Source organism: Crocuta crocuta, unplaced genomic scaffold (assembly GCF_008692635.1).
Source record: "Crocuta crocuta isolate KB4526 unplaced genomic scaffold, BGI_CrCroc_1.0 scaffold139, whole genome shotgun sequence".
NCBI lineage: Eukaryota > Metazoa > Chordata > Mammalia > Carnivora > Hyaenidae > Crocuta > Crocuta crocuta.
This window is the reverse complement of record NW_027533258.1, coordinates 8,207,804-8,230,352: the sequence shown is the minus strand read 5'-3', so window position 1 is coordinate 8,230,352 and position 22,549 is coordinate 8,207,804. Positions and strand designations below refer to the sequence as shown.

The 22,549-nt window shown below is 54.6% G+C and overlaps 1 protein-coding gene across 1 annotated transcript in view; it reads right to left on the bottom strand.

Annotated features, from left to right (window-relative positions):
• Positions 1–2,830: 2,830 nt before the first annotated feature.
• Positions 2,831–22,549, bottom strand: part of GAS7 (growth arrest specific 7) — a 140,660-nt gene continuing 120,941 nt past the window's right edge. Inside the window, exons 10-15 of the mRNA XM_077746546.1 lie at positions 17,531–17,560; positions 16,306–16,434; positions 15,654–15,777; positions 10,879–10,958; positions 9,514–9,612; positions 2,831–8,467 (exon numbers count right to left, since the gene is read on the bottom strand). Coding sequence (XP_077602672.1) covers positions 8,354–8,467; positions 9,514–9,612; positions 10,879–10,958; positions 15,654–15,777; positions 16,306–16,434; positions 17,531–17,560 — 576 coding nt within the window. The 3' untranslated portion in view covers positions 2,831–8,353. The remainder of the gene's footprint in view (positions 8,468–9,513; positions 9,613–10,878; positions 10,959–15,653; positions 15,778–16,305; positions 16,435–17,530; positions 17,561–22,549) is intronic.

Genomic DNA, 22,549 nt, shown 5'->3' with positions numbered 1-22,549 from the left:
TTCAGTTCTGGCCCCTGAGGTTCCAGAGGATTTCTCAGAAGGCCTTAATGCTAGGGGTGTTTCTGTGCGTCTCTGTGTTTACTTACTATTTTTTCCCCTCAGTTTGTGAGCGCATATTATTTTGTCATGGAAGGCCTTTTACTCCTAGGGAACTTCACTATCCTGTAGGGAGGCATGTGTTCTCAAGAGCAGTTGGAAATAGGACAGTCACCCAACTCAAAAACGAACCAACCAACCAATCCACCCCAGCCCACGAAAGTGAGGCCACAGGCTTCACCCCTCGCCTTCAAGCCAGGTGGGGGAGGTTATTAGAAGTGCCTGCTGGTGCTGGGCCTGTCCACATAGGGCCTGCAGATCAGGAGAGGCGACGTTACAGGGAGGAAATGGAGGCCCCGAAGGTGTGTAGTCTGCCTGGGTCACACATTGCTAAATGGCAAATCCAGAAAGCAAGCCCCGGTCCACCAAGTTCTCCATTCAGGTTTTTTTGTTATAGTACAACTACATCCATTCCCAAGGAGGCCTGAGTGAGGGGGCAAGAAACTCCATTTTTGCAGGAGCTGGGGTTGCGCTGCCAGTAGAAAGGTGCTGGGCAAGGGGACTGGGCCCCGGGTTAACGCAGAAGGCAGCCGGAGTCCCCACAGGGCACTGGCCAAGGTCCCCACTTCTGCCCTGGCCAAGGTCAAGGAGGAAGGAGCCAGACCAGGTGGGAAGCAGCCTGGTACTTCGGATCCACATTCCTCAGGTTGTCGTACCCAGAAGGGCCCCCGTGGAGGGACCACAGGCAGCTGTGTTGATGCCGTTGGGAGAGGGGTCACGACCTGGGGCGTTTGTTTGAAAACCTGTATAAACATCTTCTATCAGAGGGAGAGTTTATGCGTATGCGTCTTAGCCAAACAAGTTGTTGGAGATGATGTATTGTGAATGGGGTTTGTTAAGTCTGAGCTGGGGCCATAAACTCTCCTCGAACCCTAGAGGGTGCTGGGGAGGAGGCCGGCCCCCCAGCCCGAGGACCTCCGTTTGTGCCTCCCCATCCCAGCCTTCCTCCATGGAGAGAAGCGATCTCTTCCCAGAGGCCAGCCCCGTCACTCCCGGAGCCAGGGGCTCTGTCTCGGCCGCTCACGGGGGCCCGGCCCCCAGCATGCACGCCCCCCTCGCCCACTCCCCTACCTTCCTCTGCTCCGAGCTGCAGGACAAGATGGTCTTCCCTAACTCGGCCTGGAGCCGGAGCCCGTACCCCAGTCCGCGCTGGTGCGGGGGCAGGGGGTGTCTGGGCGGCCCTCTCACGGCTCTCCTGTTGCAGGAAACGGCAGTCCATCCTTCCGGCGGCCTGGGCTGAAGTCCTTAGGGTCGTCCTCAGCACCTCTCTGTCGCACCCCACCCCAGATCACGGGCACACCCAGCACACCCAGCCCGACCCCTTCCCTGACTTCCACGATACCACCACCTGCAGGCATCGTCACCCTTGACCCCAGCCCATAGCCTTGCAAGTAGGCCGTGTGCTCCTTGGCTCAGACCACCCCCCACCCTGGGCGTGAAAGCCCGAGTCTTTCAAGGACCAGCAAACCCCCCTGCAGAATCTGGGACAGCTTATCGTCCCACCGCACCACCCCCACCGGGGCCATCTCTTCTGCCTGGAACATTCCTTCCCCAGCTACTTGCTGGGACTCCCCCTCCGCCCCCCGCCTCCCCCACAGCCTGGGTCTCCTTCCCTTAGATCCAAGGCCACCTTCTCAAGGAGTCTGCCCCAACTGCCCCCTTTAACACTGCAATGTACCCAGTGTCATCCTCACACCCCACCTTGTTCTTGCTCCCTAACACCTAGAACCTTCTACACCCACACTAGATTCGTTATCACGTCGATGGTCTCCATTTGGCTCTCCCTGCTGGCAAGCCAGGTCCATGGGGGCAGGGCTCCCTCGCCGACATGCTCCCATGACCTAAGGCGGTGCTTGGGATATAGTATGTGCTCAGTAATTGCTATAGTATGTGCTCAATAACTGCTGCATGAATGAACGGATCACGGATGGACGGGTGGAGGAGGGAAGAAACAAAAGCCAGGAGCTACTTCTGTCCACAGGGACGTCAGGCACCAGGGAGGGGGCCGAGCACGGCCAAGTGTGCGGGTCTGGCAGCACGGAACCCATCGGGGGGTGGGGGTCAGGGCCCAGGTGCCCTCTGCTAAGACATCAGGCATAAAAGTATCACCAAGCCTGGGAGTCCCGTGGTTATGCTGAGGCCATTTATACAAAGGAGAGTGTGACAGCGGGCTCTGGGACAGAGGGTCACCCGCAGGACCCAGTATCTCTGGACAGTTTATTTTACATGGGATGAATGTAAGCATCTCAAGTGTATACACAGAGCCAAAGAAGGGGGAAAAAAGAGCGCGAGAGAGCATGTAACTTCCTGAAAACGCTTTATAATAATGCAGAACAATTATATATAGCAAACGCCTTCAAAATTTAAACCCTTTAAACATTNGGGGGGCAAGGGCGAGTTACAGCCTCCATAGGGATCAGAGTTCCAACAGTGTTACTTATAAATTATGGTACATCGATGTTATTTACTGATCTAGGCAGCCAGAGGAAGGAAGGATATACAATGTGGGGTAAACACATTCATACTAGGTTGAGCAATGCTGGCAGGAGACGCGGCTTTTTTAACATTAAAAATGTATAAAGTATTTAGCAAAAGTTACAGAAAACAGACCAAATAAGCAAGTTTATTTTGTTAGAAAATTCCACTGTCATGGGCTTTGCTGATGTGCTCGTCTGTGCAAGGCGGCCCCCCCGCCCCCATCTCCTCTTCTGAAGGGAAGGGAAGGGATGCNCTTTGTATGTTTCTTCCTGGGTCCACATGGCTGCCTGGAGGTCACAGCTCCCAGGAGCCTGTCTGCTGCATGTGACGCCGGACAGGTGAGTACAGAGGTCCCGGGAGGGAACGTGACTTAACTTCAGGTTGTAGCACAAATGCGGTGGCAGAGTGGGGACAGTGCAGTGCTCTTGCCCTGGCCCTATATGCTCTCCTTCTCTGTCCCCATGTCACACCGTCCCCATGACAGCACCCACGTGCCCAGACCTTTTGCACTCCACCACTGCAATCCTGCAAAGAATGTCTCTTAAACATCAAGGGTCAAAGTCCCCATCACCACCGGTCTCCCTCAGAGGCCCCTCCCAACAGAAAGGCTCCAGACAGAGCCACGCCCCCGGCATCTCAAGAGTAAAGGAAAAAAACGAAACCTCAGCTCTCATGGCTGGTCTTCCTCTCACCCAAACCTGCTGCAACAGGAATGGATCCTTCACCTTCAAGAATGGCCAGACAAAAATAAATCTCCCGTGGGGGTGGGGAGCAGGGTGAGAGTCCTTCCTGGCAAGTCTCGACCCAGAGGCACCCAGGAAGCATGGGACCCTGTAGACGTGGGCTCCAGGGCCAGCGCCTTCACCTGGCCTGGACCCAGGAACGTCTTCCGTTTGCGGCGAGGGGTGCCTGGTTGCCTTCAAGGGCTCACCTTTCATCGATCTAAGTGAGACGTGGCTTGGGGGAGTCATTACCCTCGGGGTCATGCCCATAGCGTGCCCGGTGTTAGGGGGGCTTGGTTCTATCTCGGTCACCACCGGCCACCACCCAGTGGGCTGCCGGCACACGCTTGGCTCGGTGCGACCGCCCCCTGAGCGAGGCTCCAGCAAGGACAGGAAGAAAAAGGCTCTGTCTTCATGCCCGTCCTGGCTCCTCGGAAGAAAACCCCAGGACACGCGACCAAGGATCCGTGGACGAGACCCGGAAGGTAATGACATCTGTCTGCTTCCTTCAGGGGCCCGGGAGGAACTACCTCATTCTCACTCCAGCTCAGGAAACTCTTTCACTTTAGCTTCACTTGTGTCTAAACAGGGAAGTGCCAGGGCATCGCTCTCGTGCAGAGTTCAGACCATGCACAACCGCGCCCACGGGGCCCGGGGCCGAGCACGACCCAGGGTCGGGTACAGAAGTGTAAACAAAATGGGGAGGAGAATGCGCAGTAGCTGCAGGAGGCTGGAGAGACCCAGACGGACAGACCCCTGCAGCCTGCGGACGAAGCAACGGAGACCCGGGGAGCGGCCGTGACGAGCCCAAGGCCAGCCCCGCGTTCTCACCCACACTTTGCCCGTTCACCTTCCACGCCCCCTAATGCTCAGTGCATCCCGAGGCTGTGGAGGGAGTTGAAGCCAGGGGCCCCGGGAATCTAACAGCCAAGGTGCGCGCCTCAGGGTGCGGCTGAAGCGGGAGGCACCCCTCCCTCCCCCCTTTCTGCACAAAAGCCTCAAATGAACCCCGAAGAACCACCATGGGCACAGCTCGCATCTGAAGGAGGAGCCTCGGAAGGCAAAGGAAGCAGCCGTGCCAACAGGCTGGAGACCGTCGGGCTGGGACCCCCCGGAGCAAATAACTCACTTCGAAAGCCAGAAAGCGGCCGTGGGTTCCCCCCTTGCAATGGAGCGCTACTCTGCGAGACAAAGGAGACACGCTAGTGACACACAGACAACGTGGGTGACCCAACGCATTAAGCGGAGAGAAAGAAGCCGCACCGAGGACCGCTCATCAGCAACTCGGTTTACCCGACATCTTAGAAAAGGCAAAAACCGTAGAGTCGGAAAATCCGTCAGTGGGAGTCGGGGGAAGGGGGACAGGAGCGGAGCGACCGTGGAGGGAGCCAGAGGGAATTTCCAGACAGTGATGGAAATACGTTAGTCTGGGTGGCAGTTGTAAGACTGTGCGTTTGTCAAGATTCACGGAACCCGGTGAATTTCACTGCATGTCAATGAACCCCAATACTGTTATGCCAAATACCTCTCAATAAACCTGAAAAAAAGACAAGGCAGTAAGTAGGTCTTGGAGGGGCGAGGGGCTTGATGGGAATATGCTGATCTGTCCCCTACTTCACACCTTTAAAGTGCTTTCCCTGTCTACACCACCACCAGCACAGCCCTACAGAGTCCTGCTTAAAAATTCCTTGTCAAGGCCACTCACGGCTGGAAGCGGAATCACTTACACGAGCCAAAGTCTTTGACGTCCTTTGAAGTTTATGGCTTGTGTCTCCAAGGAGGGACTCTGGCTCGGCCGGGATCCTCAGGCACCCATCCACTCGTCCAGTGATTGACTGGTCCTCACAAAGGGAACAGAAACCCCTGGTATGTGCACGCGCGTGGTGTTTTCTGTTTGCTCCGGTCCTTAACCAGCCCCGATGAGAAGGGCTTCCCGCTGCAGAAATCCTCCTGGCCCGACAGGCGGTGGGTGGAGGTAGAAAGGAGACCCGAGGCGGTCCTGACGGCAGCTACCCTATGGCTCGGTTAGCCAGCGCTTTCCAATACTGATGGAAAGCGATAGAAAAAAATGGAAGGAAGGAACAAGCCGTTTCTCTCAAGAGACTCTTGTGGCAACTGACTTACTCTGAACACGATTTGTCTTACAGAGATTCCCCCACCCCCACCTGGTTTTCACAGACAAAACTATGTGTATCCGTGTCTCCTGGGAGACAGGCGGAAGGGGTCACCTGTTCCAAGAAAGAGAACGATGGATTCGCTCAGGAACATCTCAGACAGACGCTGAATGAGCCCAGTCATCCCTCGGACAACCCGCACGCCGAAACGTATACGGGAACAAAACACAACAGCCACCACGGGACTGAGCGCTACTCCAGAAGCGAGCTTTGGAATATTCTAGACTTCGTCCTAAGCTCCGTTTCCCCAGAGCAGGAGCCCCATTAAAGGACCCCGCTCTTCATTCTCTGGGCTCACTGGCCAGACCTGAGCTTCATTAGTCCTCTTTGTGAAGCGAGGAGAGCTACTTAGAAGACACTAGAGAGATCTCTGAAATCCGAGTCGGGTATGGGCTGCAGGCTCTGGTGACCAGATTACACTCTTGTGACTGTCCACCTGTCCCCCAATGGCGAACGCCGAATGGCGGTGGCTTGTGTTCTCATGACAGGCTCTAAGGGGGTTGACTGTGTAACAGGTGCAATGCTCTCGTTCTCCAGAAAGACCTAAAGAGCCCCTGTCTACGTGCAGAATAGAGCGGATGGGGAGAGAGCGCCATCTCACTTGCACCCATATGTCTAGCACCCTGCACCGTGCCTGCTTCGCCCCAAGTATCTGCTCAATAAACAAACGGATGAGTGAATAAATGAACACAGATCTACCAGCATAACAGTATCTCAGGAAGCCTCAATTCTGCAGAGTACTGGTGTGTGAATGCCAAGGTCACCGACTTGCAAGACCCTCGGTGAAAAAAAAAATAAGTCTACAGAATCTCAAAGATCGTGGGCTTCTCTTGCCCTATCTTGTCCCCAGATCTCAGCACAATGCTCAGCCTTCACTAAATCAACAAACAGAGGAGGAGAGAAAAACAAAAAGCAAAGAAGAGTAAAGAAGTGTGTACTAATGTGAGGGACGGGGTGGGCGGGAAGAATGATTCCAGAAAACAGACCGGCCCACATGGGGCCAAATCAGCCTCCCTGGTAAGAGGCAAGAGACCTCCCCCTGTCCCGGGGAGCAACAGAAGACTCAGGAATCCTCTGATGGGAAGGAGAAAACAAAATCAATGAGCCATACCACACTCAAAATATCTATGTTAATAGCAAGGCCACTGGCTTTGAACATTTGAAAATCGCCCACAAATTAGTATACTAAGCCGCAAAGCGATTACCGCTAGCACCCATTTTGAATAGAGAAACCAAGAAATAATATCCTAAAACTGGTCGCTGGGGTCATGGGCACCAACCCCAGATCTGGAAGCCATGGTCCTCTGTGCTGGGGACAGACCTGTCCTCACACTTCCGTGTCAGGGAAGTGTGACTTCACGCTGACTTTTCTGGGTTACGATGTTTCAAGAAGAAAAGTAAGTGACAAAGCTTGGCTCGCTCAAAGATAGTCAGCATCTTTCTACTATAAGCTATGGGACAGTAACTCTGAATCAGTGAAAGAGGTGTCGAAAGATTCAAGATGAGGAAGTCATCAGTTCCTGGCGTGCAGGACTGAGGGGCTAGGGAGTTGTGCTCTTGACCTTTTAGGGGTGTATGGGCCCTGCACGTCCAAAGTAATCGAAGGGAAGGATGAGCTAAGAAAAATGGACTCTGAGGGCATGGTTTCTGGGCTAGAATCTGCCCCCTGCTGGCCATGTGACCACGACTGCCTTCCAAGGCCATTGCTGGGTTCCCCTGGAGCCCATCGATTCTCAGAGTTTGATGGTACCCGATGTGTCTGCTGTGTTTCCATAAAGGGGGAGGCCGATGTGCGAGGACCTCGTGGGCCAGGCTGAAAGCTTCCCAAGTCACACACCAACCCGGCCCTCCCAGGAGTCGGGGGGTGGCGAAAGGGGAAGGTGGTACCAGCACCAAGGAGGGCTCTGTGTGGGGTTCTGGGACGCGTAGATGCGGAGCGTCCAGAAGCCACGACCGGCCGCCATGCCCGCACCGTGCCCACCAGGGAGAGAAAGCCACATGGAGGATGGGGGGGGGGTTGGAGGGTCATCCCACCCCCACCCCCATCCTCAAGGAGCTGGAGACCCAGCCCATCTCCCATGGGGGACTGACCCAGCCCCACGAAAGCCTGGGATGGGGTGGGTGCTTCCTGCAGGAGACAACTGAGGGCTTGGCTTGGAGGGGGGTTTCCAGCCCAGGGTCGGGACAGAAGATGCCTGACCGATAATAAAACGCGACTCAACGCTCTGACTTGGGCTGATGTGCTGAATGAGGTAGTTCCGTCCTGACCTCTCCAGGCAGGGTCAGTCTGGGTAGAGAGGAGCCAGGCCTTAATCCCAAGGTCCCCAGATGATGGAAAGGGGGCAAAGGAGAGCCGGGATGTGGGCTCCCAGAATGCAACGGGGAAAAGAAAAATAAAGAGGGCGGGCTGCAAAAGGCTCTGGGTGCGGGCTATTGAGCTGAACGGGGCCTTCCCTCCACGATTCTGATCCTCTTCCTGGGCTGGAGATGGGGACCCTTCTCCCATGACCCTCCAACGCCCGGGACACAGCTGGGGGAAGGGCCTTGGGGCTTCCGGGGGGACAAGCGTGCGACGCAGCCGGCTCTGGGTGGGGACTTGACCCCTACAGGGCGCAGCAGGGACCATAAAGTTCCAGCCTCGGTCTGTTCTCGGAGCAGCAAGCACAGCACGGGAATCGGGGGGCTTCAGCCTAGGAGACAAGGGCATGGCTGCGGACCCGCCTTCCTGGCCTGGGGACACTCGCAGCTCCCGGCGGGGCCGCCTTTCTGGAATCACCAGCTCAGCGGACCAGGACAGTGGGCAGAGGACAGCTGCAACTCAGCTCTCCATGGGACCCCCCGGCCCCTCTCCTCGGCAGGACCCCCAGGGCCGTGCGCGCCCATCTAAATCTCCATGTCCACGGGGCGGATGTTGCCCGTCTTGTGCTCTCTGACCCACAGCTCCCTGTCTTTGGCTGGGTCCACTTTCCGAAGCAGTTGGTCCACAGGCTCAACTGTCTGCAAGGGACAGAGAAGGGGACGTGGTCAGAGGCGGCAGCTGGGGACGGCACCATTGAGCCACTGGCCTTCGGAGCAGGCTCTCTGGAGCGTCGTGGGGGCCCCTTGGGAGGGACAGCTGTGAGCAGGGCTGCACGAGCAGGGAGCCCCGGGCCTCCGTCCCCCGTCTGCCCTCCAGCCCACAGGCCTGCATGACCAGGCAGGGTGGCCCACGTGGGCCAGGACCACCTCCTCCATCTGTCCCCACCTTAGCCATCCAAGAACATGGCAGGTAAAACTTCAGCTGTAGAGATTTTTGAATACGTCTGGGTTATTTGTTATTTTGGAGGCGAGGGAGCGGGTGATAAGAAATTTGCTGGGGGAGGGGCGCCTGGGTGGCTCCGTCGGTTAAGTGCCCGACTCTTGATTTCAGTTCAGATCAGCATCTCACGGTTCGTGGGTTCGAGCCCCATGTTGGGCTCTGCACTGACAGTGCAGAGCCTGCTTGGGATTCTCTCTCTGCCTCTCTCTCTCTCAAAATAAATAAAGTTGGGGCGCCAGGGTGGCCCAGTCGGTTAAGCGTCCGACTTTGGCGCAGGTCATGATCTCACAGTTCATGGGTTCGAGCCTCACGTCGACTCTGTGCTGACAGCTCAGAGCCTGGAGCCTGCTTCAGATTCTGTGTCTCTCTCTTTCTCTCTGCCCCTCCCTGGCTTGTGCCCTCTCTCTCTGTCTCAAAAATAAACATTTAAAAAATAAATAAATGAATAAACAAAAAAAAAATCTTTTTAATTAAAAAAAAAGAAGAAGAAATTTGCCAGGGGAGGCAGTAAGGTCTTCAGCCACTTTAACGGTCATGACCTCCTTTCTCTTCAAGGTAACAGCTCACGTGTGTCTCTAACTCACGTGCTTGGGACAGACTCACGCCGACGTGCAGGACGGGCCGTAAGCCCCTCCCTAGAGGTGGCCGACGTCCAGCTGACCACCGTCTCCTCTCGCCCCGGGCCGCCCCCCTCCCCGGCCCCCGCGGGTCCTACTGGCCTCGGCACCCCCGTCCGGGAACTCACGCTTTGGTTGAACATGTCTGTCTCGTGCCGCAGCTGTGTGTACTGGCAGAGGTGCTGTCGGATCATCTCCACCCTCTCCACCTCCAGCCGCTCGAGCTCCTGCAAGGAGACAAGGCAGCCCTGAGCGTGCGCCCTCACGTCGGGGGACCTCCCCACCAGGAAGGTCCCAGCCCGCCCTGCACGCCAGACCCTAGAACCAGTCTCAGCTGACCCTCTGGGGCCGAACTCAGCCAGCACGTAGGGGTGAGGGTGGAGGTGACGACGCACTTGCGGTGCCCGGCGTCGTGGGCGCGGAGAGCCTTTCACGAGTTCCTTAATTGTCCTCCATGATTTTAACACATAAGCGTCACCGGCCCAAAGCGCACGGCATTATGGGGGAGGAGCGGGGTGCGAAGCAGGGTCGAATCATGACTCTGCACCAGTGGAGACCCAGCCCTGGTTTCCCGAGGTGGAGAAAGAGATGTGTGCCTCCGACTCTTGGGACTCAGCCTCCTCTCGTCTGTCCGTTCCTAGTGCTGAGTTGCAGACCAGAGGGCCAGGCCAGNACGGCCATTGTCAAATGGAAGAGGAAGGGTTTGCCCTTTGGTTTCTAGAGGGTTCCGCACCTTGGGAATTTAGGGGATCAGACTGCTATTCTGTGCCCAACTAGGTCACTGCCCAGGTGATTAACCGGGAAGGAGGGTAAATCAGGGGGGCTTAATTAGGGGATTAACCAGCAGGAAAACTGGGTCACCGTCCCTGGGGGAGACCTCTAATCTGCTCTGGTGGGCTGACACGTGGGGAAGGCAGAGAGTCCTTCCGTCCTGTGCCGGATGGACGAGGGCAGCTTTGGGCGGCGGGGACAGTGCAACACATTCCTGGCACAAGACTTCCTTTCTCATCCAACCCAAGGCGGGCCGGGGAGGGGATGTGTCCCTTCACGAGAACTACTTACGAAGGCAAAAGAAATGGGGTCTGATGCCTACTCTCTGTGCCCTTTGGGCAGGGGCCTCCCCTCCCATTCTCCCTAAATAGCTACCCCCTCCCCCAATCTCACTCCATACGTGCCTCTTACCTAGGACCTTCTAGGGGTGGGAAGGGTCATGCTTCCTACAACCTGGCTATTTGTCCTCGGAGGACAGCCAAGGAGGACACAGTAAGACTCAACTCTTCCCTGAATCCACACAGCTAGGAAGTACCAAAGCAGGATCTAAATCCACACAGAATGGCTCAGAGTGGAGGTCTTGACCTTGGCGGTAGAGTGGATCTAATAACCACCTCCACGGCCACCTCCGCTCCAGCGTCCTCATGGCCGCCAACACCCCTCCCCAGGGCTTCCTGAGCACGGTCCCTGTGTGCCACGCTTACACGTGTCCGCACACTTACCAGCGTGGTAGTCACCATCTCTTCAAACCACTTGGACTGGGCTTGGTTGTAGAGATCCACGCAGCGCATGAGGTCATCTCCTGGAAGACACCACCAGCCACCGTCACAGTCTGTCTCGTCCTCACCATGGCTGCCCTCTCGTGTTCCTGGCTGGTGGGAACCACCAGAGAGTGGACGGAGGGGAAGCAGAGCAAAGGAAAGGGGCCACCCAGCTTTGGAGTGTCCCTCTGAACTTGACCCCGGACACTAAGAATTCAGGACGAGGGTCTCTCAGCATGTGTGTATGTGTGTGGGGTGCTCCTAGGAAGCCCCCAATTCTATCATGAGCCCAAGAAATGCTTCCCTCTCTACAGATGCCTGATTCATTGGACACTGGAGGGTCCGTCTTCGTTAAAATGTGTGTCACAGCAACCTGGAAGTCGCTAAGAGTTAGGAAAAGTGTGCAAATTGTGTGCACGTGCGTGTGTGTATATGCGCACCAGAATATCATTCTGAAACACAAAACGTGTCTGATGGTTCCTGGCTCATTCACGTGCAGTGACGGTACAAAGACGCACAGTGGCCGCTATACACCANGGGGAATGAGCTCTTCCCACAGCATTGTATTTCGTAAAAGACAGACGCAAAACACAACTACTCAAACTCAAGCTTTCTGAAATGGCAGGTACATTTGAAACATTTTGTTAACTAGAAAGGGCACACGCTTTATGTAGAAACAATCGCAAACATCGCTAAGTGTTCCACCACCAAGAACCGCATCGCCCGAAACATAATTCCTGGACCGGCGTCCCCATGCCCCGGGAGCTTGCTAGAAACGCAGATCTCAGGGCACACAGGAGACCCGCTGGACAGGAAACTGCATTTTCACAAGACCCTTGGGTGAGCCGGGCGCACGCCGCAGCTGGGGAAGTGTCACTGGAGCCCACTGCTATGTCCCCGTGTGGTTTTCTGATCACTGCAGGGTGCCAGAGACAGAACATTAGCATAGTCTTTCTTCACAATGGGAAAACCTCATGAGCCGACCCAAAGCCAACCAATGCACTCCTTACATCTAGTAATTCCAGCGAATTCAGTTATTCCTGTCATAATATCCCCTAGCTCATGTGGATTCTGAAATGGAGGTGAAAGAAATCAGGGAGACTCGTGTCCAGTAACCCAGGGCCCAGCTCAGTGCCCCCTCTGCTGACCTATAGCACGAGCTGGGAGACGAGACCGAGTCACAGAACCCAATCAAGGGCTGTATATTCATTTTGCTCTTGATCTACGGCCAGTGAATGGGTCCCCCATCCCAAGAAGGAATGACCAGAAGAGAAGAAAGAGCAAGCTTCACTACAAACACATTTCCACCAGGAGCACCCCTCCCCCCTGACCCTCAAGGTCAAGGGGGTCAGTATGCCGCCTACAAACGTACAATGATACAGCTCCCAAAACCCTTTTTGTCCATCCCAATTTCAGGAACGTGCTTTGAGAAACTTCTCCAACACCAGGGAATAGGGCAGCTGCCGGAGACTGCGACTTCTCTCCGTGTAGCCAGTCCAAGGGTACCCTTCTGAACAAAGTGACTGAAAAAACGTGGATTCTAGAACCAGAGCTTGTGGGCCGTCATCCCAGCATAGGAGCTGTGGGAACTTTGACAAGTCTGTTAACCTGCCTGAGCCTCAGTTTCCTCATCTATAAAATGGGGGTGACGAGAGTGCCTTCACAGAGTCATGTGGACAGCTGATAAAGTCAATACCTGTCGAGTGCTCGGGTTGGACGCTGGCGGAGTTCGTGGGACAGGCACGTGAGCTAAGGGGGTGCTGATGACAAATGAGATCAAGCAGGACCCACATGCGCTTCCTGCCAGCAGCCTTGGGAAGGCTGAGGGAGGGAAGGGAAAGAAAGGAGAGAAGAAAAGCAGGCGTCTTCCGGGTAACGGGCTGTCCAAGAAAATGGAGCCGAGTAGCCTTTGGAAGAAAAGACGGTGGGCTTCTGGGCCACGGAGCTCCATGACTGTGATCCTGGGGGAATGTCTAGCACCTGTCTGTCATCTGCCTTCTCACGTGTAAAGAGCATAGAAAATACTTCCCAGCAGGACTGGGGAGTTCAATGCAGAGGCTCCTGATGCACAGGCACCTGGCCCACGGAAAAGGTTCCGGAAAGGCAGACTTTCTCACTGTCAAATCCAAGGTCAAGGACGAGTCACTTCCACCACAAAGTAATTCCAAACCATAGAGATATTATCTGACGGCAATGCACCCAACAGCAACACAGCAAGACCAGAGAGCAAAGGTAACCAAGCCCCCAGTTTATGAAAATGTAACATTTTCTAAATCTGGCTTCAATTTAGTACAAATAGAAAATCGCAAGATTCATCTAGAATACAAGAGAAAGGAAAACACGACAAATCAGGACTTGAGGAACACGGTCACGCGTGGTGGTGTGAGGAAAAAGAAAACACCATTGGGTCAAATATTTACGTATTTATTTTTTAAACCTGGGGCCAAAGGAGGAAAAAAGTGATTAAAAAATATTCAGAAGGGAAAGGTCTTTCTAAGTCAGTCACAAAACCCAGAACTTACAAGGGAGACCACTGTATGAAAAAACTCAACAAGAGGGGCGCCTGGGTGGCTTAGTCGGTTAAGCGTCCGACTTTTGCCTAGGTCATGATCTCGCGGTTCGTGGGTTCGAGCCCCGCGTCGGGCTCTGTGCTGACTGCCAGCTCAGAGCCCGGAGCCTATTTCAGAGTATGAATCTCCCTCTCTCTCTCACCCTCTCCTGCTCACGCTGTCTCTCTCTCTCTCTCTCTCTCTCCTAAAAATAAAAATTAAAAAAAAATTTACTAAAAAAAAGAAAAAACTCAACAAGCAAGCAAGCCAGAGAGAGAGAGAGGGAAAGAAAGAAATACAAAGGACAAAATTAAATGATCGATGTCAACCTAGGAAAAAGATTTCCAATTCAAACCACAGAAGGTTCATTTTCCTGACACAGAAACATAATTCTTATCAATCCGTCCGTCAGAAGAAGACCGGCCACATCGACAAGAAACTGGGGACAGGACGAGGGTTCTTTAGTTCTTTTCTTTAGACGAGAAAAAGTCACACATGACATCTACAAGTCTATTTGTAAAAGACTCAAATTCACTCAGAAAGGACTGAATCAGCCACACAATATGGTTGGTCAGTAGACAGCTCTGATGTCCAAAGTCTGAGTGCACACAGTGCTGACCAGAGTTTAGGGAACGGGCATCCTCACGTTAGAAGTGACGTGCACACCTCTCCGGAAAGCCATCTGGAGCCACCTGTCCAAATGAACACAGCGCTTTGACCCAGAAAGTCCACATCTACGTTCTACCTGCAGACTGAGTCTCACATGCACGCAGACACCGGGTCACTAGAAGCCCTCACTGCCAGTGACAAAACGTCCTCAAACAATCTGTATGCATTACAAACGTCTAGCAGGGGAAATCGTGAAATAAATTCGGGTCCAATCACACACTTGGCACACTATTCAACCATGTAAGAAGTCTGATGTACAGGGGCAGCTGGGCGGCTCAGTCGGTCAAGTGTCCGACTTCGGCTCAGGTCATGATCTCACGGTTCGTGAGTTCGAGCCCCGCGTCGGGTTCTGTGCCGACAGCTCGGAGCCTGGAGCCTGCTCCAGATTCTGTGTCTCCCTCTCTCTCTTTTCCTCTCCCCCACCTACCCCCTTCAAAAATAAACATTAAACAATTTTTATTTTAAATTCATTAGGAAGTGTGGATGGTCATTGTTATCTAGTGAATTAAATTTTACGTTCTTAGGTGCCGATTACAATTCTTTTGTCAAGCAGCGATAGAATTTCATTTTTAAAATAACTTAATAAATTGAACGAATTTAAATAGTCTCTCCCTGCCCTGGGTTTCCCTCTCAATCCCCAGTTAAGTACATTACACCTTCTATATCTGGATCCAATTACCACTATGCACTGTAAGATCTTTCTATCAAATGCTGTGTTTATATTACACCACTTTGCTATCCACTCTTTCTACGCCCCGGTGTCTCACGACGTCCGGACCGTGGCTTTGTTCTCTGATGAATGAACTGTCCTACGTTCACCAGCAGTCGAGGTGGGAAGGACGCAGAAGCCATCTGATCCAAACCCTAATGACCGCACAGGCTCTAATCCCAGAGGGCAATCTTCATTGTCCTTGCATGCAGTTACACTTGCCGTCTCTAGGGGGCGCCTGGGTGGCTCAGTCGGTTAAGCAACCCATCCAGGTCATGATCTCACGGTTCGTGGGTTCAGGGCCCCACATAGGGCTCTGTGCTGACAGCTCAGAGCCTGAAGCTGCTTCAGATTCTGTGTCTCCCTCTCTCTCTCTGCCCCTCCCCCGCTCACACTCTCTCTCTCTCAAAAATAAACATTTAAAATTTTTTTTTAAAAATCAACTTTGGCTTTCTGAAGAAATATTTACTGTTTTTTACTGATTTTCCTTCTTCTTGTGCGTCGGCTAGTTTTTACCACAAGGTGGAAGCAGACACCGACTCACTGGGGGAATCTTTGTGAGAACCGGAAACCTGGTTAATCACGGAACGAGTTCTGGGACTCTGTTCTGGGGCAGGAACCTCGATCTCCCCATGGACGAGCCCTCGGGATTCGCTCCCTGGGAGGTGGGCTCTCTACTTGTGCTCTGGGCTCCTGTGTCCCGGCCCCCACCCCAGCCTGGCCCGGTGGGAGGCAGCTCCGGGGGCACCCCTTTCCGTGCGGCCAAGGTCAGGGAGGCCCGGAGAGGTGGGCGCGGGGCTCGCTCTCACCAGCCTGCGTGGACTTCCTCCGCGCCTTCTTGATGTCTTCCTCCGTCTTGTTGCTCAGCTTGATCTCCAGCTGCTGGGTCTTCATCTCCAGGTCTCTCTGCCTCTCCGTGAGGGCCTTCCGGGCCTGGGGTCCAAAGACACAGGGAGGCTGCTCGCAGGGCCCCACCCCCCCTTGCTGGGAAGAGCCCTCTCTTCCCCCTCCCCCGCACCCCCCCATGCTGGTGCTTTTCCCCAGCAATGCTTAGCGCACAGCAGCACCAGCCACCCCATTCGGGGGCTGGATGGGTCCATGGGCGGCGGCAGCTGGCCGGGTCCTGGGTGCCCCCAGGAGCACGCATCCCTTACGCTGCACCCCTCCCCAGGGCGCTGGGGTCAGAGCTCCCAGACCTCGGGCAGGGGAGTGATGCATTCAGGCGGGAATCAGCCCCGTGAGGCCCAGAGAAGGGGCCACAGGGGGGCCAGCACCCGTGCCAGCAGGGCGCCCCACAAAAGCACGGTGGCCTGAGTGAGGCCCCCCGTACCTCCTACCTGCCCTCTGGCTGGGACGGGGCTGGAAGCTGGCACTCCCCGATCCCACCACGCGGGGACAAGGGTCTCCCCTCGGCACAGGGACCCCCGCCCCCCCAGCAGGTCCCGGCTCCCGGCTGCTCACCTTCTCCACTGCCGCGTAACGGCTGGCGAGCTGCTTGCGGAGGTCGGCGATGTGGTGGTCACACTTCTTCATGTCCTTCTTGAAGTTCTCCCGAAAATTCATCAGGGGCTTTTCGACCTCGCTGTGAAGCTGTGGAGGGGAGGAGGGGGAGGCGCTCAGGACCCCAGGGCGGCAGCCCCCGCTCTCCCCAAATCCGCAGGGGACGGTGGACTCGGGGGCAGTGGAGGCAGAGACCAGGGGCCACGCGTCAGGGCTCCGGTGAGAGGAGGTCACCTGGCTGGCGAGGCCCTAGGGTTCACACCAATGGACTGAGCCGTCGGTTAGTGTCCAAGGCTTTCCGGGACCTTCGTCGGCTGCTTTCCCACCTGCCCCCAGACTCCTACAGCTTCCCGTTGGCTTTTGCTCAGGGTCCATCTGTCACCTGTCCTTTCCCAACTGGGAGCTTCCTGGGGGAAGAAGCCACATGCCCATCTCTGTGTCCCCAAGCGCTTCACACAGCGACTGCCACAAGGGCGCCGTTTCAGGAGACGAGCTCAGGTCAGTTCTCTTGGTTGAACACCTGCTCCGAGCCAGGCGCCAAGCCCCCAAGGGTGGTATGGACACGGTCCAGAGCCCGAGGGCACCCTGGTGGGGGCGGCTCAGGCCGTGCCCAGGAGGGCTTTCCTCGCCCCTCCTGCCTGCCTGGGGACAGGTGCACAGACCCTCCCGCCGGAGGGGGCGGGCCTGAGAGGCGCCGAGTGGCGTGGGCATTTCAAGCTTCTCCTGTCTTTTATGCCTCCCCTTGCCTGACTCCCCTCCCTTTTTCAGGAAAGCTTTTACTTAATTTTTTTTTTTTTTTTTGGTGTGAATGTAGGTTGTATTTGATGCTAAAACAGATTATCGTGGTCCTGCAGCAGCCAGAGGTGCTGATCAGCCCAGCGCCCAGAGGCTGCATCTGCGGGGTCGGGTCAGAGCCGGTGAGGGCTGGGGCCCCCTTACTACCTGGGGGAGTGATAAATCTTCAGCGCTCAATGCCTGGGGCACAGGTTGACACCTTTGCTGTCAGATGACCTTCAAAGGCTAACAGCTCCCCCCTCCCCACCCCCTGCTGTGAGTTGTAAAGGCCTCCGAAGAATCTCTGAGCCCCTGGCAGTAGCCTTGCTTAGGAAAACACCCCCACCTGGTGGCGGCCTGTGCCAAGGACACGCAGAGCCCTTTCCCATTCGGATCAGAGCTGCCGCAGGACCCTGACTGGGGGTCTGAGGGATAACTCGGCCTGCTGACTCGGTAACTCTGGGGTCTCTTTCCCAGGGCCTAGGATGGGAGCCGATTTCCAGACTTCCATGTGTCCAGAAGCTACACCCCGAGGGTCTTTTCAACATTCAGGATTCCTAGGCTCCAGGCCCCCAGGTTCTGTGGTCTGGGGGAGAGGCCCAAGAACCTGCCAATACATCAAAATGTGTTCCTCAGACTTCAAAGCACTTTCTGGAGGGACGCCTGGGGGGCTCAGTCAGTTAAGCGTCTGACTTCGGCTCAGGTCATATCTCATGGTTGGTGGGTTCGAGCCCCACATCAAGCTCTGTGCTGACAGCTCAGAGCCTGGAGCCTGCTTTGGATTCTTTGTCTTCCCCCCTCTCTGACCCTCCCCTGCTCACGCTGTCTCTCTCTCTCAGAAATAAATAAAATATTTTTAAAAAAGATAAAAAAACAACTCTCTGGAAACAAGGTTGTCATACGTATGCAATCTCATAGAGACCCATGGATTCTCCCTTATTTTAAGTGCTTTTAAAAAAACACTTTTTTTCGGGGCACCTGGGTGGCTCAGTCAGTTAAGCATCTGATTCTTGATGTCAGCTCAGGTCACAATATCACGGTTCGTGGGATCGAGCCCTGCGTCAGGCTCTGCACGGACAGTGTGAAGCCTGCTTGGAATTCTCTCTCTCTCTCTCTCTCTCTCTCTCTGCCCCTCCCTCAGTCTCTCTCTCTCTCTCTCAAAATAAATAAATAAATACTAAAAAGGAAAAGACTAATTTTTTCTTTAACAGCTCTGGCTGGGTGTCCTGTTCTATTCATTCTTTTTTTTTTTTTTCTAGGAGAGAGAGAGAGAGAGAGAGAGACAGCGTGAGCAGGGGAGGGTCAGAGAGAGAGGGAGTCACAGACTGAAACAGGCTCCAGGCTCTGAGCTGGCAGTCAGCACAGAGCCCGACACGGGGCTCGAACCCACGAACCGCGAGATCATGACCTAAGCGAAAGTCGGACGCTTAACCGACTAAGCCACCCAGGCGCCCCTGTTCTATTCATTCTTAACTGTTAGCATCTTTATACCCAGATGGTGGACGGCCTTCCCGGACATCTGTCCTCGTGACCCCCTTGCTGTCTCGGGGGGGTGGGGGGGGCGGGCCCCTGGAGCGCTGTCTGCTTTGCCAGAGCCCTGACATTCTGGGCTGGCCCCTCCGTCTTTCGCCTCCACAACGGAAGACAATCAGAGAAATTGCAAGTCGGAAGGGATGACACAGACTATCTGGTCCTGTGCTTTTCACGCGGTGGGTTCCTAAGCCTTGTGGGGTCAGTTTAGTGTCAGGCCCAGCTTTTTGAGGATGGCAGACCGGACACGGGTAGAAAACACCAGCGCACTTCAGGCAAGACTGGTGCGGCTTTGTGAAACACTGGTCACGGCTACGCAGGTGTGGGGCTACCTGGGTGCGGACATGTGTGTTCAGCTGCCCGTGTAAAATGTATCCCCGTGCGAATCAGTTTCAGTAAGTTTCAAATAAGTTGCAAGCCACTGATCTGGTCCAAACTCTTCATTTCACATATGAAAAAAAAAAAAAAAAAAAGGAGGCCCAGAGACGCGAAGACTTGCCCAAGGTCACAACGCTTGTGAGTGATCGCCGGACATAAAGCTCATGTCTCTTCGCTCCCACGGCCCCCTAAAGGCTTCTGTCTGAAAACGCGTGGCCTCTATTGCATGATTAGATTTCCTTCCATCAGAAGGAAGTTTTCTCTTCAACCTTCTTCTGCTGAAGCCAGGTTTAACTTCCTTTTGTATACAGTCATCTGCGTTCTTCAGCAGCCTGTTGCCACTAACTGTGGCTTGCACCACTAGACTAGCGAAGCCTGAGACATCGCCGTAACAAAACTGCATTTTTTAAAGAGCTCTCACTGCCCCCCCCCCACTGAACATTCAGGGTGGAATTTCAATGAATGCTCTGGAGCAGACGTTACAATGGGTTTCAAGCATCTGAAGCCATTTGACCCATGGCAGATGGAAAAATCTTTGGAACCTCTTGGTTTTCAGGGAATCACCATATAACCATGCCACCGCTACTACGATTACCTAAGGCCACCAACATTGACCAGCCGGAGGCAGTGGCTCCCAGGGGAAATCTGCGTTTCATGGAAATTCTTCACACACACACACACCCCCACCCCTGCACAGAGAAGGTCAGTCCTCCTTGATCAACACCCGACTTAAAACATCCTAACCATCTCCTGGAGAGGGAAGGCGACCTGGAGACAGTTAATGAGTGATCATGCCTGAGGGATGAAACTTCCCTAACAACTCGTAAACTATAGGGTTTGGAGAGCTTTGGGGTTGGTGAACACGTCCGAGAGCCGGGCAGGGAGGTGATGAACCCCATCTCCATGGGGACAGAAGCTCCCGGGTTCAGGGCTCTTCCAGACCTCGCCCTATGCGCCTCTTCATCGGGCTGTTCACCTGTATCCCTTACAATATCCTTTACTGTGTAACAAACCAAGAAAGCGAAGTACACGTTCCCTGAATTGCGTGAGTTCCCTGAGTTGCGAGAGCCGACGTGGAATTCCCAGCGAACAATCAGACCTGCGGAGGGTGGGGTGGGACCCCCCGCCTTGCAGCTGCGGCTCAGACCCAAGTGCGGGTAACCTCCACGCCTACTACTTGTAACTGACGTCTGAATCGGGACAGTCTTGGGGGACGGAGCCGTCCCCCCGTGACATGGGACGCCAGCATTACGTACGGTGTCGGAATGGAGCTGAATTGTGGCACTGGCGTCAGAGCGGTGGTGGGCGTGGGGAAACCCCACGTTTGGTGGCTGGAGGGGTGGCGGCGTTAGTGACAGAACAGTAGTAGTGAAAAGAAATTGGCAGAGGAAAACGGTGCCTCGGAGAGCATTTTGTACCTGCTGAGCACTCTACAAAGAGTCAAGACTCGGGGGGTCGGGCTGACGGGGAGAAGACGGCACCAGGGCTCCTGGGGACCCAGCAGGTGACTGTTCAGAGCCTGTAGACTCGGCCGCACCGCTTGCTGGCAACCTCTCACCCATCTCTGCCCTCAATAGAAGCTTCCGCCTCCCCGGGGCCGGGACAGAAGGGAGGCCTGAAGGGAACGCTCCTCAGGGTCAGCAGCTTAAACAGAANGCGCTCGACTGGCCAATTTCCCGCAAAGTGCTCGAAGCTACTCACTGGGAGCCCAGAAAATCTCACTCACGGCTGGGGTCAATCCAATCTCGGGGCGCTAACATCCTTCCAAAGTGGGGAGCCAATAACAGTTTCTTCCTCCCGCCCCCGGGGTCTTTATAAAGCCCCCGCGTGGGTCCTCGCCCTTTGAGCCATTAATTCTGCCCTGTGTGTGGGGGACCGTCAGGGGTGGGGTGGCGAGGCGTGTATGAAGCCGATTCCTGTCCTGCAACAGCGCACAACCCATGGGGACCCCCGTTCCTAAGCGGAGAGCGCTGGAGAACCGATGGAATCAGAAGTGCCGAGGACGGAAGTCAGAGAGGAGCCGCCGCCTTTGGGTAAATATGGGGGCGCAGAGCTTAAGTGCTTTGTGTGAGTCCCCACTGGGCTGCTGGGTCTTTCTGGTGACTGTGAAGAGTGTGGACCCCAGGAGGCAGAGGCCACTGGGAACAGTGCCACTCTGGACAGTCTCTCTTCCCTTAAAAGGCAACCACTCAGGGCCTCTGGGTGGCTCAGCTGGTTAAGAGTCCAACTCTTGGTTTTGGCTCAGGTCATGATCTCACGGTTTGTGGGTTCAAGCCCCATGTTGGGCTCCACACTATCAGTGCGGAGCCTGCTTGGGATTCTCTTTCTCTCTCTCCCTGTCTCAAAGATAAGCATTTTTTTAAAAAAAAATACAACCATGCTAGTGGGTAGCCCTGCCAGTCACGCACACTTTAGTATGAATTATTTCACTTTAGACACTTGGTCTATTTTCCTATGAAGAGTATGTGAGAGCCTGAGAGGNGTCATTTGTAAAAACTGACAAGTCAGGAGAGAAAGTAGGGATTAAAAGACCGGTGTTGGAAAAAGCAAGTCAGTTGTCCCTGTTCATTCACTACTTTCAGAAAATATTAAGTATCTACTGTGTACCCATCACCGTCCTGAGTACTGAGGGCAGAAACCACGCTGCTCTCAAGGTCATGGTGCCACAGCTTTGGGACCAAACGAAAGAAGGGTCAGCTACCTAGTGAGACATTATGCAACAATCAAAAAACCAAAAGATTCCCCCCGTGGCACAGTCCAGCCTCTCCCGACAGCAAGAACATGTGCACATTACTTTGACAGCCCAGCAAAGTGAGAGTGGGGGGGTCCCCTGAGGAGCAGAGGGGTTCCACACTCATCTCACAGAGGTGTGCTGCGGCAGTTCGCAGAATCTGTAGGAATTTTGTGAGCCGGGTGTTAAAACTGGCTGGTGGTAAAAATTAAATATGATCTACACTTAAGAAATCATATTAAAAACAAAGGTAGTGGGGCGCCTGGGTGGCTCAGCCAGTTAAGCGTCCGACGTCTGCTCAGGTCGTGATCTCAGGGTCTGTGAGTTCGAGCCCTGCCTCAGGCTCAGGGCTGACAGCTCCGAGCCCGGAGCCTGCTTCGGATTCTGTGTCTCCCTCTCTCTATGCCCCTCCCCCTCTCACACTCTATTGCTCTCAAAAAAAATTTTTTTAAATAAACTTGGATGTGAATTAAAAAATAAATTAAAAAAGGAAAATATAAAATAAAAAATAAGAGTTGCAAGAATAAAAAAAAAATAAATGGAAACAAAGGTAATAAATACGTAAGCATTTATGAAACTGTTCCTCTCCTCTGTGCTCCTGATGGACACTCACGGCTACGGATGCTATTGCACGGGGACAGCAGACACAGCAGCTGATGATGGGACGCTGGGGACTCTGTTCCCCACGCTGGAAATCTACGCCGCGGAAAGGGGCCGACGACGCGCTGGAGAGGCCACGGTGAGCCCTCAGCGGCAGGGAGGGGCCCAGAGGGGCTGCGGGGGCGGGCGGCT